The 15,000-nt window shown below is 34.9% G+C and overlaps 3 protein-coding genes across 4 annotated transcripts in view; 2 read left to right on the top strand and 1 right to left on the bottom strand.

Moving 5' to 3' along the window:
• LOC125047656 (cytochrome c oxidase assembly factor 7 homolog) overlaps nt 1–4,661 on the top strand; it is a 4,772-nt gene extending 111 nt beyond the window's left edge. Inside the window, exons 1-4 of the mRNA XM_047645988.1 lie at nt 1–83; nt 1,337–1,620; nt 1,806–1,985; nt 2,434–4,661. The exon at nt 1–83 is cut by the window's left edge and continues 111 nt beyond it. Coding sequence (XP_047501944.1) covers nt 1–83; nt 1,337–1,620; nt 1,806–1,985; nt 2,434–2,568 — 682 coding nt within the window. The 3' untranslated portion in view covers nt 2,569–4,661. The remainder of the gene's footprint in view (nt 84–1,336; nt 1,621–1,805; nt 1,986–2,433) is intronic.
• A 134-nt stretch (nt 4,662–4,795) lies between these two features.
• LOC125047655 (DNA excision repair protein ERCC-1-like) lies at nt 4,796–8,824 on the bottom strand. 2 transcript variants are annotated; one of them, XM_047645986.1, is made up of 7 exons: nt 8,532–8,824; nt 8,033–8,360; nt 7,457–7,594; nt 7,066–7,214; nt 6,496–6,690; nt 6,009–6,194; nt 4,796–5,170 (listed from the first exon to the last, which is right to left on the bottom strand). In XM_047645986.1, exons 2-7 carry the CDS (start codon nt 8,055–8,057, stop codon nt 4,895–4,897), a joined length of 969 nt encoding a protein of 322 aa, XP_047501942.1. In that variant the 5' UTR covers nt 8,058–8,360; nt 8,532–8,824; the 3' UTR covers nt 4,796–4,894. The 2 variants fall into 2 exon arrangements, with proteins under 2 accessions (XP_047501942.1, XP_047501943.1); XM_047645987.1 differs by lacking the exon at nt 8,033–8,360.
• A 285-nt stretch (nt 8,825–9,109) lies between these two features.
• LOC125047512 (39S ribosomal protein L23, mitochondrial-like) lies at nt 9,110–14,348 on the top strand. Its single transcript, XM_047645754.1, has 4 exons — nt 9,110–9,154; nt 10,876–11,081; nt 12,942–13,015; nt 13,611–14,348. The coding sequence occupies exons 1-4, from the start codon at nt 9,141–9,143 to the stop codon at nt 13,770–13,772; spliced, it is 456 nt and encodes a 151-aa protein (XP_047501710.1). The 5' UTR covers nt 9,110–9,140; the 3' UTR covers nt 13,773–14,348.
• The last annotated feature ends 652 nt before the right edge of the window (nt 14,349–15,000 follow it).

Below are 15,000 nucleotides of genomic sequence, written 5' to 3'. Positions count from 1 at the left end.
GAAGGAAGAAGATGTTAAGGAATTCTTGGATAATCTTGGAATCGAGTACAGATTCGGGTGTTTCAGTGAGAAGAGAGCTGACAGTAAGTCTGTTTATTATAAATAGAATCTCGTGGTGTAAGCGTTTATGTTATACAATTAATAAGTGTGGACTTCGGTATCTTCTGCTGTTGGTAATGGTCAGATCAGCACTTGTAGATGTGTATGAGTGGATAAAGTTATAGGTAGTAGTTATATAAACGTTTCCACACACACATGAAAAATCACATTTCCGAGGACAGCATTTTTATATAATAAATTGCTGTAAAATATGGGTAAATTTTAACTGGAGGACCACATACAGATAAAGAAAAACTAAGGTCGTGACAATACTGAAGACAAAACTACACTAATAGTCACAAGAATACTAGAACAATAGGGTAGTCCAGCATTCACTTATCAGAGATCTGTTGGTAATTCTGTAGAATATAGACCGGCTTACCCGAGACCAACAGCCGTATTATTAAACATCCTTGTGGGGCGGGCTTTCCCCAGAACCAGCTCCCCCAATTCCATGTCACATTTTATTAGCTCATCAATTTCAGGGTATTTCTGAAGTAGCATCACATAGCTGATTGCGACAGTTTTGGTATTGATGAATTCCTCTCACCCTTTAGTATGCATATATGTAGGAATTATTCCAGGGAATCCCCCAGACTCCCACATTCTTGGCCCCAATAGTAGGGAGGGCATGAAAGGTACCTGGGAAATTACCGGGTAAAATATAAATGATATACACAGAATCAGGGGCTGTACCCCTTGCAACCCCCCTCCTGTGGGCTACCACCCCCAACCCCCACCCGAGAAAACAAAGAATCCTCCATGTATCCATGGCAGGGTAAAGTGCACGACTGACATTTGGGTTCCACAGCATAGCTTTGACACATTTGGATAGTAGAGAGTGAGAGAAATCCATTGTTACCAAATAATCATGATTGGTTATGTGACTTTATTCCAGAAAATTACTGATTTAAGTTCCTGTGACTGGGTAACTTTCCGTGATTTTGATTTTGGGGGATTGTAGCCTACATAGGTAATGGGAAGGGAAAATGTAAGACCAGTTGTATATAAAGGTTTACCTATTGGAGATCAAAGTAAAATATTATGAAGCTCTTTTTATTCCAGTTTTTCTTTTGATGTGATCTTATTCATTATGTAAACTGAGTTAAGTAAATCACCTCCAGTTTTAGAACATTTATGAGAATTACTAAGGTATATAGAGAGACCTAATGCTCTTATGATTTAGAATAATAGTATTTCAGTTTCACCTTTACTTATAGATTCACATTTTTGATAGGTTGCCACTTACTGGGAGACTATCTAGAAGGCGTCAAGAAAGACTTTGAAAAGGCAGCCAAAGTATTCAGAACAAACTGCGATGATTCATCATATGCAAAGAGCTGTTACAAATTTGCAAACTACTGTTTCCTGGGTAAAGGAGGCAAACAGAACATGGATGAGGCCTACTCCTACTACTTGAAGGGGTGCTCAGCAGGGGACCCCGACTCCTGCTTGAATGGAGGACTCATGTGCGTTTCAAATACACCCACAGCTCAACAGAGGCCAAAGGATTATGATAAGGTAGGTATCCAGATTTTACCATGAATATTGGCAAGGCTTGATAAGGAACTTCATTTGATGGACAATCAGAATTAATAAAGAATATATTGCCAAAGATCTGGATTTTGTAAATTTATCATTATTAGAGTGAAGGAAAGCTCTTATGTATGTGAAACTAAAATATTCTTACTTTTATTTAACAACAGGGTTTAGAACTCTTGGACAAAGCATGCACTGGTAACAATGCATTCTCCTGCTACTACATTTCGGGTATTTTCATCCAGGGAGTGAAGGACGTCATTGGCAAAGATATGACAAAAGCTTTTGATTACTCCAACAAAGCGTGTGATTTGGGAAACATGTATGCTTGTGCTAATGTGTCTCAGGTAAGGCATTTTGGTGAATTTAAATACTTCAATAATGTCAGGTAAAGATAGGTGCTTGTTAGTGCATGGCACTCCTCATCTGGGTGATTATCTGATTTGAACCTTATCATGGGGAATGGAACATTGTTTCATGAAGTGACTTGATTAAGAAAGCTGTGTATGGAAAAAGAATCAGTTTGAGATATCTTGAATAGGGAGTAAGAGTTGAAGAGTAGAAATGGAAGGAAAAAGGTAGACCAAGTAAAGACTAAAGTAAGAATAAAGATATAATAAAGGTAAGAGAAGGAAAAAATAAATGTGTATGTGTGTGCTAGTGTTTCAATGTGCAGATTTCTTTGTGTATCCATTTTCTTCGTATGCATATTTGGTTATGCATGATATAAACAGCTTATCTGTTGAACAATTTTTTCACTGTATGAAACACTGCTATTAAACGCATCACCCACAGATGTACCGGAAAGGAGATGGAGTAAACAAGAATGAGGAAAAGAGTGAGGAGTTCAAGAAAAAAGCTCTTGACCTTCAAGACCAGTACAAGGAACAGATGCAGATTCAATTCCAGCAAGGAACTAAACCAGTTTAAAGTTATCTGTTATTTATTTAATTTTCAAAAATAGTGTTTTAGCACTTGTCTTTATATCTATTTGTGATAGTCGGGATATAGCTAATATTTAGTTTTATATATGTACAGTGCATGTAGAAATTTTGTAAATTATCTGTACAAAGAACTTTTTTCCTTTTTTGTCAAGATATGAAGTGTTTTTATCATATTTATAATTAGAAATGTTGTTGAGCATTATAAAAAAGATCACATATGATATACATTATTCATTTCTCATATTTTTAGTATGGGATTTGGATAAATAGATTATACATAAATGTGGACACTAGAATCTTGTAAATGTGGCATTTGCCATTGTTAATAAATTATAAAAAAAAAAAAGATAAATGCCCTTTTTTCCATGTGCATTTGTTTTTAGTTATCCACCGCTGAAAACTTATACAATATAATGAGGAAAATTTCGAGAGAGACAGGGACAAGAAACAAACAGACCAGGAAAGTAAAAGCCAGAGGAAATCAAGGGAAAGAGAAAAGAAATGCAAGGAGATCCAATCCTAAATACCACATCAGAAAAAAAATCTGCCCGAGCAAAAGTGAAAAAAAAATTCAACAGAGTTTGACAATCTATGTCTTTTTAAAAGAGGGATTACAGACTCAGTTATAATGTTTAAGTCACTTTTAGCTTCAGATTATTTGTTTTACATCTTGTGAAAGTAAGCAACAGGAAATACCACTTATTGTAAGTATTAAACAGTGGGAGGTAACATGTACTGAAATTATATAGTTTGTAAGAGCTAAAATACCACATGGCAGGGTTAAAATAAAAATAAAAATTTAAGAATTGTAGATTTTAAAAAGTAAGCTAATATAGATATTTCAGGAGAATATAAAGAAAACGGTGGTAAAGAAAACACTCGTCCATTAAAGGTAAAAATCTGGTACTTTAGTATAATCACCTGATATATAACCTTTGAAGATACTCTTACTAAATCTTGAATATGATATGCAGGATCAGCAGTTACTGTCACTGGTTGTGCCTTTGAGGAGTAAGGATGTCACTGGGCAACAGTAATCTGCGAGATCATTATTTCCTGTTATGTAACAATGGTTTGAGATTTAGTAATGAATTCTTTATTCTATTAGATGTATTGTATTTTATTCCCACTACCATTTGTATAAAATGTGATGACTGTTTAATGAAAATCTCCTTACAGAATTAAATCTAATATTTTTTTGGGGGTTGTAAGACTACCACTCTCAAAACAAATTTCATTTCTGGATTCTTCAGATTATAGAAAAAAGCTAGTCCATTTCTTACTTTTGACATAGTGTATCTGTAATATTCATCTAAGTCTGGGTCTCTTTAATCCTTAAATGTCAATTTAGGTAAGCTGGGGTTGTAATACTTGCAATGTATTCAGTGAAACTTGGGGGACCTCTCATGCTTGCCAGCTATGTTGAGCTTCCGCATGCCGTGGCTAATGAAGATTAACAGACAGGTGTGAGAGGCTGGTCTGCCTCTCCGTTTAAGGAGTCTATAAATATGAGTGATAATCCCATGCTGACTATAGAAACAGTGTCTGAAAAAGTTTTTGCTGCATCAACATCGAAGGTCATTAGTTGCATATTCAAAAGAGCAATAGGGTGGTGCTTAGGGGTGAAGCCCCCAGGTAAGGAAGTTTTTGGGTTCATAAAGTGATGCCAGTTGACTTCCAGAATGGTTAATAGTCAAAACAAATAGATGTGCCAGACATCAAAGATCATATATCGTTATGATATAAATATTATGGCAAAAAGGGTAAAAATGAGTTAACGATTGGGATAAGTGGACAGAAGAAGGGATGAAGAAGAGAAGGAAAAGAAAAGGAGGAGAATAAAAGACCATGCAAAATTAGTTGAGGCGAGGGCTGAGGTCCAAGGTCGGGGTGATCCCCTACTTTGAGCCTCAGTGTCTGTCTCCTAAACCCCCCATGACAACAATGAACAAGGGATTGGGGGGGGACCAATAGTTGGATATGGTTCAACGTCAATCACTTCTGCAATACAACTGGCAGCAATCAAGTCCGATAGCACTCAAATTTCATATTTTTCTTTTATTAATTATTTACTCGTATTAGCCTTCATCAATACTTTTAGGTTGCTTTTGCTTCCCAGTGATGTTCTATCTATCTATCTATCTATATATATTACTTCCAGCAATTCTATAATGCCTGCATTACATAAAAAGTTGAAAATTAGAAATGACACATTTACTAAAAATAATTTATTCTGTCTGATACAAAAACAATTAAAGACACTGATCATTTGAGGCCTTCTCTCTGTAAAGGAATACCAGGCTAATAAACAACTATTTTTCTGTCACATCTTCCACTTCCTTTGACTGACTTGAGCTTGATAAGACCTTCTGCTGCTGGGTGTTGAGCTTCTTCTGTGTGTCATTTTTCTTGAAGGGTTGCTTTAGCACTTTGTGCAGCTTTGTAGCCTTCTGTGGGCCAAGACCAGGACAGAAGGCTAGCTCTTCCTGTGTGGCGGCCAGAATTTTTTCCAATGAGCCAAAGTTTGAAAGCAGGGTCATGGCATCTGTGCGATTGATGGATCTGATTGATGTGAGGGCGTCAATTAACTGGAAGAGTACAATAGCAGATTTTTAACAGGGGTTACAAAACAGATTTTAAACATACTGATATTCTCTAAATGCCCTACATGTATTTTTTTCTTCTAATGGAAGGAAAAAAGAAAAATTTTGCTGCTTCAAGTCTGCCATAAATAAGTTTTCTTTATACATCTGATATAATATACTGGCAACTATTCACAGGGATGGGTGTCACAGCCCACTAATTCTTTCTGTCAGCAATTTCTTTCTCTAGGCTAATGGTTCCTAACTGGTGGGGTAACAAGAGGGTTGCAAAGCCTTGTGTTAAAATATTGCCAGCCAATTTCCTAGCCATTTGTCAGCATCCACATCAAGAATATGCTACACTATGGAGCCATGGATTCACTGAATATTGCATAACATGTGTATAAAGCTTGTACAGACTTCTGAACATTTTTTTTTCTTAGTCTAGAAGTATGTTGTTAGAAAAAATATAAATAGGATGACAGATGCTAAGGGGCCATGTATGTGTCACAGGTTTGAGCTAGGGATAGGGAGTATAAAAAGGTTAGGAATCACTTTTTTAGAAAGCACAATGTGAAGGTCAATCTGGGGTTTTACTGAATTCTTTAAACCTTTATTTGGAGACATTTAGATAAATTAAAGCACTCCAATTTATCTACTTTATCTTGGGCCCTATGACTAGAACCTTTTTCTTCAAGGCTCCAGCAGAGTATTAAATTCCACTTTCTTCATATATAACAAGCCTGTTCCCTCAAGAAACATAATCCTGGCTGTTCTCATTTATCTGGTCCACTTAATATACAATGGATAGTGAAATAATTGTACATATGTATGTATATCATACCATGGAGTATGGATTGCCATCTTGCTTTTCCATGATGAGGTCTGGAGGCTTGTGCTCAAACATTTTATAAACCTCAATAATTCTCCCAGCCTCTTCATTATTCCAAGCCAGCATTAGGGTCATGTCGGCCATTACGCAGATTTTGGTCAACTGCTTCAGTTCATGGTGGGGGTCCTTCACATCAACCTGGGGAGAAGGAGTCCATGTTAGCGATTAAAAGATTTCATGAGGGTCATTTACTCTCTATGGGCATGGATGTTTTTAAAACTCTCAAATGAAATTAGTATGTTAACATTCTACCACATATTAATGGGGTTTCCTCAAAATTCTCAAATCTAAACTTAGAACTGGACAGGATTTATGACAATATAATAATAATTGCAATATTCAAGTATAATGCAGATTTAAAGTATTATAAGCAATCAAGGTAAAACCTGATTATGCAGATCAGATCATAACAAATGTCAAAGACAAAAAGCTTATTTACCAATACTAGCAGCACTCGTAGCTCATACTGCCTACCAAGCTGCTTTAGACGGTCATGTACATAATTAGGGTTCAGGTTGTGGTACCGCAAACTCAGGAACAGGGCACAGGTTGTGCTGCCCATTGTGTAATCAGGTACAATCTCTCCATACTCCCATGGGACATTTCGTATTGATTTAAGTATGGGGTTCCCTCTCTAGGCAAAAAGAAATGATAAAAAGAGAAAAAATTAATATGTAAATATTCAAAATGTTTTATTATATAGTATACTTTATGTTTCACTGATTAAAAAGGTACATAGGTAGCCTACAAGAATTTCTAGATGCTAATAATTCAGAGATTATTTTCTACTTGTGAGATAAATATAATTTGGAACTCTTAACCTAAACTACTGTAAATCTAAACACAATAAAATCACCAATACAATTTGAATACATTACATACAAAACAAAAATAAGTGTAACTGAGTCAATATTTTTTTTTTTTTCACATGAGTATCATAATAATAATGAAAAAAAAAAGAAAAAAAGAACAATACTTTAACATGGAGGAATAATAACGATACTCATACCTGTCTTGAGCTGACAATAACACAATTTTTGGTCGCGGGCTTTGTTCCTCCTGATGCTGCATTTTTTGCATTATTGAGCTCTGATGCACTCTTAACTTCTGGGGGAGGTTCCTCATAGAACTCAGATTTCTTTAAATTACCAAAGGCCTCTGAAAGAAAATTCAATATTTAAAATAATTAAAAATAACTCCAGATGACATATTCATTGAATATACTTGGCTTTCAAAATAAAACATATTTAAAATATTAAAAAATTGGCAAAATATCTTTCATCTTTTAAGATTTTTTTTTTCACTCAAATAATAAAGTGGACAAAAAAAAAAATATATATATGTTTGTGCCACATCATGAATATCAGGACCAATATAAAAGATTCACCAAAAACCCTTACTGGAAAACACTGAGGAAGCTCCAGAATTCTCTTGCATTTTCTTGATATCAACATATCCAGATTTGATTTTGCTTTCACCTGCGACAGATGAAGCTGCTGCTGGAGCATCTCCTGTGCTCTCCTCTGCTGCTGACATTTCTGTTAACAAAAATTTGTCTCCACTTATAAGAATAAAGTGTGGGCATTCACACTCACACTCGCAAGGTGTTGAATCATCCTCAGTTAAGAGTACAAAGAAGTTTTACATAAGAAGAAATATATCCATGAACAAAATAAAGAGCCTGAACACTTGAGAGAAACAATAATCAATGATGAAGTGCTTAGAGCCAGTTGGGCAAAATCTTTTACAATTAAGTTGTCCAAACTAGAAACTTTATATTAGTGCAGACAAGTTTGTGTCTAATTTTTCAAATTTTACTGCTGGTAAATGATCCACAGCTTTAGAAGTGGATATGGGGTTCAAAGAAATTTCTAAGAAAAGTCTGTTTGACTATAACATAATGTGTCACTGAAAAAGTTACAAATGGTATAAAACCATTAAATATTGGTAAATGTAGAGATGACAGCTGGACTAGCCTTCTAAAGGGGACTTTTCTCTCATATTTAAACTGTTTTTCTTTTGTACAAATCCACTTTCTTGCTGCTGTGATCTATGATGGATGGCCTCCAATCTTAATTATTGCGTGTATTAGAAGAGAGATTGCCAGGCATATCTATGGCCTTTGTTTTGCTCTAGTATGTGGTGGAGATTTGTTGGCCTTTCCTCAAGTGCCACAGACTGCAGCTGTCATGCAGGAGTCTTCTCAACATTTCCTCAGTTTTTTGAAGGTACAACTTATTGTGTACATGTAGGTATCCAATCTTATTCTCAGTTATATGGCCTAAACAGGGCACGGATGCCTTGCTAGAAAGAAATAACAGGTAAATGTCAAAGTTCTAAAGATGTAATGAATCCAACTTATTTAATACAAGTATGCACCACTGACTAAGTAATCTTTTAAATGAATTTCTTCAGAAGATTTGATTACATTACAAAAGATTCACATTCATACTGGTTCTTACATAAGTCACTAACCTTCAGGAAACTGTAATTGTTTCTTATATATAAATATTTTCCTCTGAACACGGAATTCTTAAGTTTTTACACAATGAAGCTATTTTCCGGGAATCAGATCTATTTTATACTACAGACACAGGCCGTTAAACGGTCACCTTAGGAAGCAGACTAGGTAAGCTACGTCACACATAAATCAATAATTAATTCATTATATCTGAAACGCGTACGATGAATATAAGTTGTTACTACAAAATATAATGAAATTTGTAATCGCGACGACCAAGGTAAACAATACGCATTCACTATTAAAAAAAAAAAATTACTTTCGCTGCTCTCCAACAAAAAAATATAAAAAACTAAAAGAAGATATTGGTAATATAGTAGATATCTTTAAAAGTAAGATGAAGTAAAAGAAAACACTGTCTTTGATATAACTCTTCCCTCCTCTCACAATGTCAAATTAAACAAATAATAAACAAGAAACAAAAAGAGATAAACGAAGAAACAGAAAGTATGAATTCAACGTATAAATATAATCTTGAATAAATATAGGTACAAAAATGATAAAAAGTAAAGATATTTTCACCTACAAACGCGACACCGTGCGGCAGCCGACAACACACAAACATGTCGACTCGGTGGTGAGTTCATTTTTGATAATTTATTGTAAAATAAGTCCTTAATATTTATGTTAAATAGCTAATATATGGCTTATTCTCTAGTTTGGATTGAAAGGAAGAAATGAACAAGAAATAATGGAGTCTGTTATTGCTATACCGGTTGAAAGTTATCATTTCAGTTCGGTTTCAGCAAATTTGCACATAATCGTTATTGCATAAATAGGAAGTCATTCAGAACACGAGAAATTCATGATCGTGGTTTCAGTGTTTGCTGTGCAGGCAAGTGGCAGATGATGCATGTCTTTTTAACATTTGCTATGGCGTCGTAAGGGGGAGTTTCATGGGTAATTTAATACCAAAAATCCTAGTATTTGTTGACAGAAGCAACGCACCCCCCGGAAGCGAATCGCCAAAACCAGATTTGAGCATCATGCAAACTTCGAAACCCAAACTTAACCTTCCCACCTTCTATTTATTTCCTGGACATGGGGGGGGGGGGGAGTCCCCTGTACCCCCATTATTAGCACTTCGTGCCAACTACCGCAACAGTTTTGTTAGAGAAATAATTGTGACACATACCTTCAGTGTGGAGGGTGCAGATCAGCAGTCGTGAGGAGGAATTAGAGAAAACACGACAATAAGAACTCTGGCTTTGTGAGGGTTTTGAGCAGTGATATTCAGCAGATATTTTCATCATTTTGTGGTATATTTGTGACTGCAGGTAGCTATACCTGTGTGGTTTATGACTCTATTTCTTATGCTTTAACGGTGTCCATATCCTTTTCCTTGTTATGCTCTCATTAACATTAATACAATTGGGAGATAACATTGTCTTGATGTGTGACACTAGCAAAAGACAGCAACAGAAACTCATTGAAAAGCAAAAAGATTCCTGTCAGTTTCCCCTTGCTTTCATTTAGCAATGACCCCAATAGGGGCTCTCTGTTTTTCCCTGGTTGTTGCTGCCTGACAAGCTGTAATTGGATGTGAAGGTTGCTGCCTTGCAACCTTCACAGTTCAGTTCCTTCTCATAATTCACAGAATGATATTAGTCTAATACTATTTTGTCAAAGAGAGAAGTGGCAGAGTATATGATGTTAGCGTAGAAGAAAGAGAAGGAGCTTGGAGGCAAGAGCTGAAAAGTGGCGAGTATGCTGAATGCTGCTGCCCCTATTTTTCTAATAATCAGTGTTGAAGTATCTATACTGGCAAAAGTTAATCAAATATATATTGCCATTATGATTCCATCTGGGAGATTTTAAGGTGTATGTGTATTTATTTATTTGTACAAAATCTGCTAGGTGGATCAACTTTAATTGTTTATATATAATTTTGATAAGAAAACAGTCAGAAAAAAGTATGCAATCTCAATTTTCTGTATGTTCTGTATTTTAATGTATTCACAGAGTATGTTAGTACTTTCAAAGTATACCTAAATGAAAGAAATCTGTTCAGAAACAAGAGAGTAGTTGATGTACTTATGATGATGGAAATCGCCCAGCAAATTCCTCCCTTAATTCTGTATTCTGAGGAATTAGTTGTAAATTTTTCTGGAAAAGGAACCTGCTAGGCCTATTGTGTGGAACTACTTTCCTCATATTACCACTTTGTTTTTAACTTTTCTATACCTTGTTCATCATTATTGCTCTTTGAATTTTGTACTTTTTCCTCTTATTTCATATGGAAGTCATATGGGACTGTATCCTCTGAGTGTATCCTTTACCATTTTTGTCTTATTTCAGGTATCCACTTTACCGCAGGGGAAACCCACAGTTGAGAGTTTTCCTGCCAAACTTCTACATGAAACTTATCAAGCCGCGAGATCCTCAGCCTAAAAATGTGGTGCAGTTTGAGGTCTCTATGCAGATGACCAAGTTTGACATCAAGAATTATTTGGAGAAGATCTACAATGTTCCAGTGGAAAATGTCGTGACACATGTCAGAATGGGTAAGGGATTTTGAATGATGAAGGTGATAGTAAGCTTCTTGATAGGTTGGTTTGCTTTTAAGGATTTACGTATTTATATGTTTATTTATATATTAATTTTTAGAAATTTTGAAGATCCTTGTTAATGTGTAATTATCGTCATTGTTAAGAACCGCATTGATTTTTTTTATAACTGCATATTCTAAATCTATATAGATATGTGTATAATTTCTACAATTCATATCCTTGACATTGTGCTCCATAAACTAATGGATTTGTTTCATATTGTCTGTTTCACAATTTCTCAAAGATATAGTTCTTGCATTCTAGTTTCTAGGTAGATCTGAGAGATGTTTCATATGAATCACCCACAAGGGTTTTATGTCTTTTTTATGGAAATATGAAAGTCATATTTACTTTTTTTGTGAGAAGAAACATTAAACTGTAGAAAATATACTATACTTTTTGAGGAAATATACCATACATATTCTGTGAAGTAAATTTAATACTGCACTAAAACATTCAGTTTATGAAATTACATTTAAAAGTTAGTGGAACATAGAGCAATACTACTAACAATACTAGTGTTATCAAACACAAATGGTATGTCATTGGTTGCTCCTTGTTTAAAGTGTGTAGACTATTCCACTATTAGCGTTCATATTCAAAGAAATTAAGTATTTACTACATTAGAAGACATAATGAACTTGTTTTCATTCTTGTTCACCAATGTATTTTTCTTCTTCATTGTGAGGAGACAAAAAGAGACTTTAAACCCTCTCTTTGGGGGCTGTATCTCTTCAAGGACTTCAGCCAAACTATTGTAAAGCTGTTTAGCAAACACAACTCAGAGTAAACTTGAAAATGCATGGATACTTGGCATCTGGCTTTTAGGCTTGGTTCACCATGATGTGATAATGTGTCATTAATCATGGTTGGGTTGATAGAGAAAGATTGTTTTTTTTTTTTTTATCTCCTTTGTTTGTTTTGCTTGAATATTTTGCTCCCAAAACATTAGGTCATTGTCACCAGTGATGACACGTGTAAATGCCATTCCCATTGTGAATTTTATTTATTCATTTTGTGTACATATAGATGACTTTACAAGTGGGTAGTCACCAAGGAACCAATTACTATTCTACCTAGGTCTCACCTGTTTACCCTTTTCCTTGATTTTCAGAGATTTCCTTTTTTAATTTTATTTTGTCAATAAAGTTATAGTAATCATGTCATTGGTGATAATAATAAAACCAATATTTATATTAATATCATTAGAAAAGGAACATTTACCCCGAAAACTCAATGAAATGGGAAATCAAGTCAGGTTATCTATCCTTGGGGGCTGAGCACTTTTGGAGCCATCTATGTGTAAACATATTTCACAAAACAAAACTACAGTGGACATTATATGTACCTGGCAGCAGTGGGTTATCTCATAACTCAGTGTTCATCATGTCACTTGGTATTTATCACCCCAAGACAGGCATATGTTTGATATGAAGGGGGGTAGAGTGATTGGATATCACTTTGATATGTATATGTAACTTATAAATTGAGGATCAATACTGTATAAACTTGAATTCATCAGTGTAGCTGATTCAAAACATCATCCCTGAATATCTTTTCCCAGGGGGATATATTTTTGATAGTATTTGTATATTCATTCAAAACTAGTAAGATTTCAGTTAAAGTCCATCTCGTGGCTGGGCACCTAAGGGTTTACCACAGCTGCCAGGACCCAGACTCATGACATGACTAGATAACACCTTGCCATGATGTCACCCAGAGAGAATGAGTTGATGTATTGCATGTCAGGTGAAATGTAAAGACATGTACTTTTAACTTGAACTTATCACAGTCGCTGATTCTGTCTTTTCCCAGGTCAAGTTAAGAGAAGTAAATTTGGAGGATACCTTGTCAAAGATGATGACTTCAAAGTAGCGTATGTCAGTTTGGTAAGTTCTAACTGAATCAATAGTTGTTTGCTTTAGCGTGAAAGAAGTCTTATTCATAACTTAATTCATTTTTTCCTGATGCAAAGAGTCAGGAATATCATATTTCCTGATGAATGCATCAGTATTTTATATGAGCTGATACTGGCTAGGGTGATGATTGATATTATAATTTTATTGTTTTAATGTCAGGCAATTTTTATCTACTTAAACAGGCTTATTGTGCTAAGGAAGTCAGATTTCCAGTATAATATTCATTTAGATTTTTTTTAGGCAATTGTCTTGATTAGTGCCATCACACATAATGTAGAAGAGACAGATAATTATTACTTTTCTAGTTTTGATTTTTTGTTCTAATGGAGAACTTGATATCTACCATGCATAGATCAGAGACTAAAAAGCAAATATTTTTTTAGGTTTAACTCCAGACTAATTATTTGGTATAGGCTCTAAGGATTTGCTGTTTTCTTTTATTTCAGATCAGATGAGTATGGAAAACTTCTTTTTTCATAATGTAATGAGTTAAAGGCCATGTATATATATATCTCAGTCCAGTTTTTATTTAATTTTTCTTTCTTTTTTTTTCCTTGTTTTGCAGCCTGCGACAGAAACCTTTGAGTTCCCCAACCTGTTCCCAGAGGACAAGAAGGACGAGGAGGACAAGCAGATGGAACAGATGGACACTTTGAGAAAGGAATGGGAGAAGAACAAGAACAGAGACAAGCATCGGCAGGGAACACCATCTTGGCTGGGATTGTGAGGTGGACTGGGCATGGTTGAAGCTTTGCCCAGATCTATAGACACTCTGTTTGTCTTTAGGCATCTCTAGAATGTTCATTTGGTTAACATAGGAAAAAAAGTTGAAGTCAGTCTGTGTCAGAACATTTTCTGTGACTTCATTCTGAAAGATGCAGAGTACATCATGTCTCCAGGTAGCTAGGCTGTTTCTTTTTTCTTAATTTAGTTAAAGTGGATGTAGGATTCAGATTGGTTGTATAGCCATATCTCGATTAAAGTTTTGACCTAAATTGTTAGAGCAGATTAATTTAAAGGGAAAATGTACTTTTAGATGATGATGATTATAATACTGTGTCAAAATGCTGTTTGATTGATGAGTTTTTGATTTTGAATAAGAAAGAAAACATTTGATTGAATTGTTAGCTAATGAATTTGGCAGTCTGTTAGCTGAATATCCTGGAATACTGTGCACATTGGAGCTTTCTGATGACACTTTTGTGGTAAACAATAGTGTCATTTTAACATCATTTTTACAATAGCATCACCATGTATATAATTTGTTAATAATGTTTTTTGTAAATAAAGATGAAAAAGAACAGTTTTATTTTTCAGTCGGTTATTTTTGAAAAACGGATTTGACAAGAAAGAAAATAAGACCTAATTCAACAAAAAAAATCATTTATCATTCATGTTACAAATGATTTCAGATATTTGTGACAACATAATTTCTAATGTCTTTAAAGCTTTGTGACTGGATTCCTGGCAAAGACCAAAGGTGTGTTTCCTATAATGTATGATTTATTAAGGTAACATAAAGTGCAGTTCAAAGACATTTTAATTCAGTCTTTTATTATAGATTCATATTTCCAAAACGTGTATCAATGATACACGTTTTTAAGATTACACCGATGAGGACATTGAATCGTACCAACATATATGGGATACATATTATACTGTTTGTGAAATGCTCAACATCATGATCAGGACAAGAAATGAAATACAAGGTGGTATAGAATCCTGTCATAGCCTCTTGTGGTTTATATTGTTTGTTAATTATTGTGGGGTAAAGTTATATTTGCAGTCCCCCCCCCTTGCTTGTTGTGGAGAGGTTTAGGAGATGGAGACTGAGGGCCAATGGAGGGGATCATCCTTGCCTTGGTCCTCAGCCCTTACCTCATTTTGCGTGTTTTTTCTTCTTCCCTTTTCCTTCTCTTCTTCATCCCTTCTGTTCTCTTATCCTGATTGTTAAC

The sequence above is a fragment of the Penaeus chinensis genome, chromosome 41 (genome assembly GCF_019202785.1).
Source record: "Penaeus chinensis breed Huanghai No. 1 chromosome 41, ASM1920278v2, whole genome shotgun sequence".
NCBI lineage: Eukaryota > Metazoa > Arthropoda > Malacostraca > Decapoda > Penaeidae > Penaeus > Penaeus chinensis.
The sequence above is the reverse complement of the archived record's forward strand: the minus strand, read 5'-3'. Positions and strand labels throughout refer to the sequence as shown.

Excerpts from the sequence above, each read along its gene's own strand:
- LOC125047655 (XM_047645986.1), bottom strand. The coding sequence starts at position 8,057 with ATGAGAGAAAAGTCCCCTTTAGAAG. Across the intron at positions 6,691-7,065 it reads TTATTGTCAGCTCAAGACAG|AGAGGGAACCCCATACTTAA; the intron begins GTATGAGTATCG and ends CTTTTTGCCTAG. Across the intron at positions 5,171-6,008 it reads ATGGCAATCCATACTCCATG|TTAATTGACGCCCTCACATC; the intron begins GTATGATATACA and ends GTACTCTTCCAG.
- LOC125047512 (XM_047645754.1), top strand. Across the intron at positions 11,082-12,941 it reads CGTGACACATGTCAGAATGG|GTCAAGTTAAGAGAAGTAAA; the intron begins GTAAGGGATTTT and ends GTCTTTTCCCAG. Across the intron at positions 13,016-13,610 it reads AAGTAGCGTATGTCAGTTTG|CCTGCGACAGAAACCTTTGA; the intron begins GTAAGTTCTAAC and ends CTTGTTTTGCAG.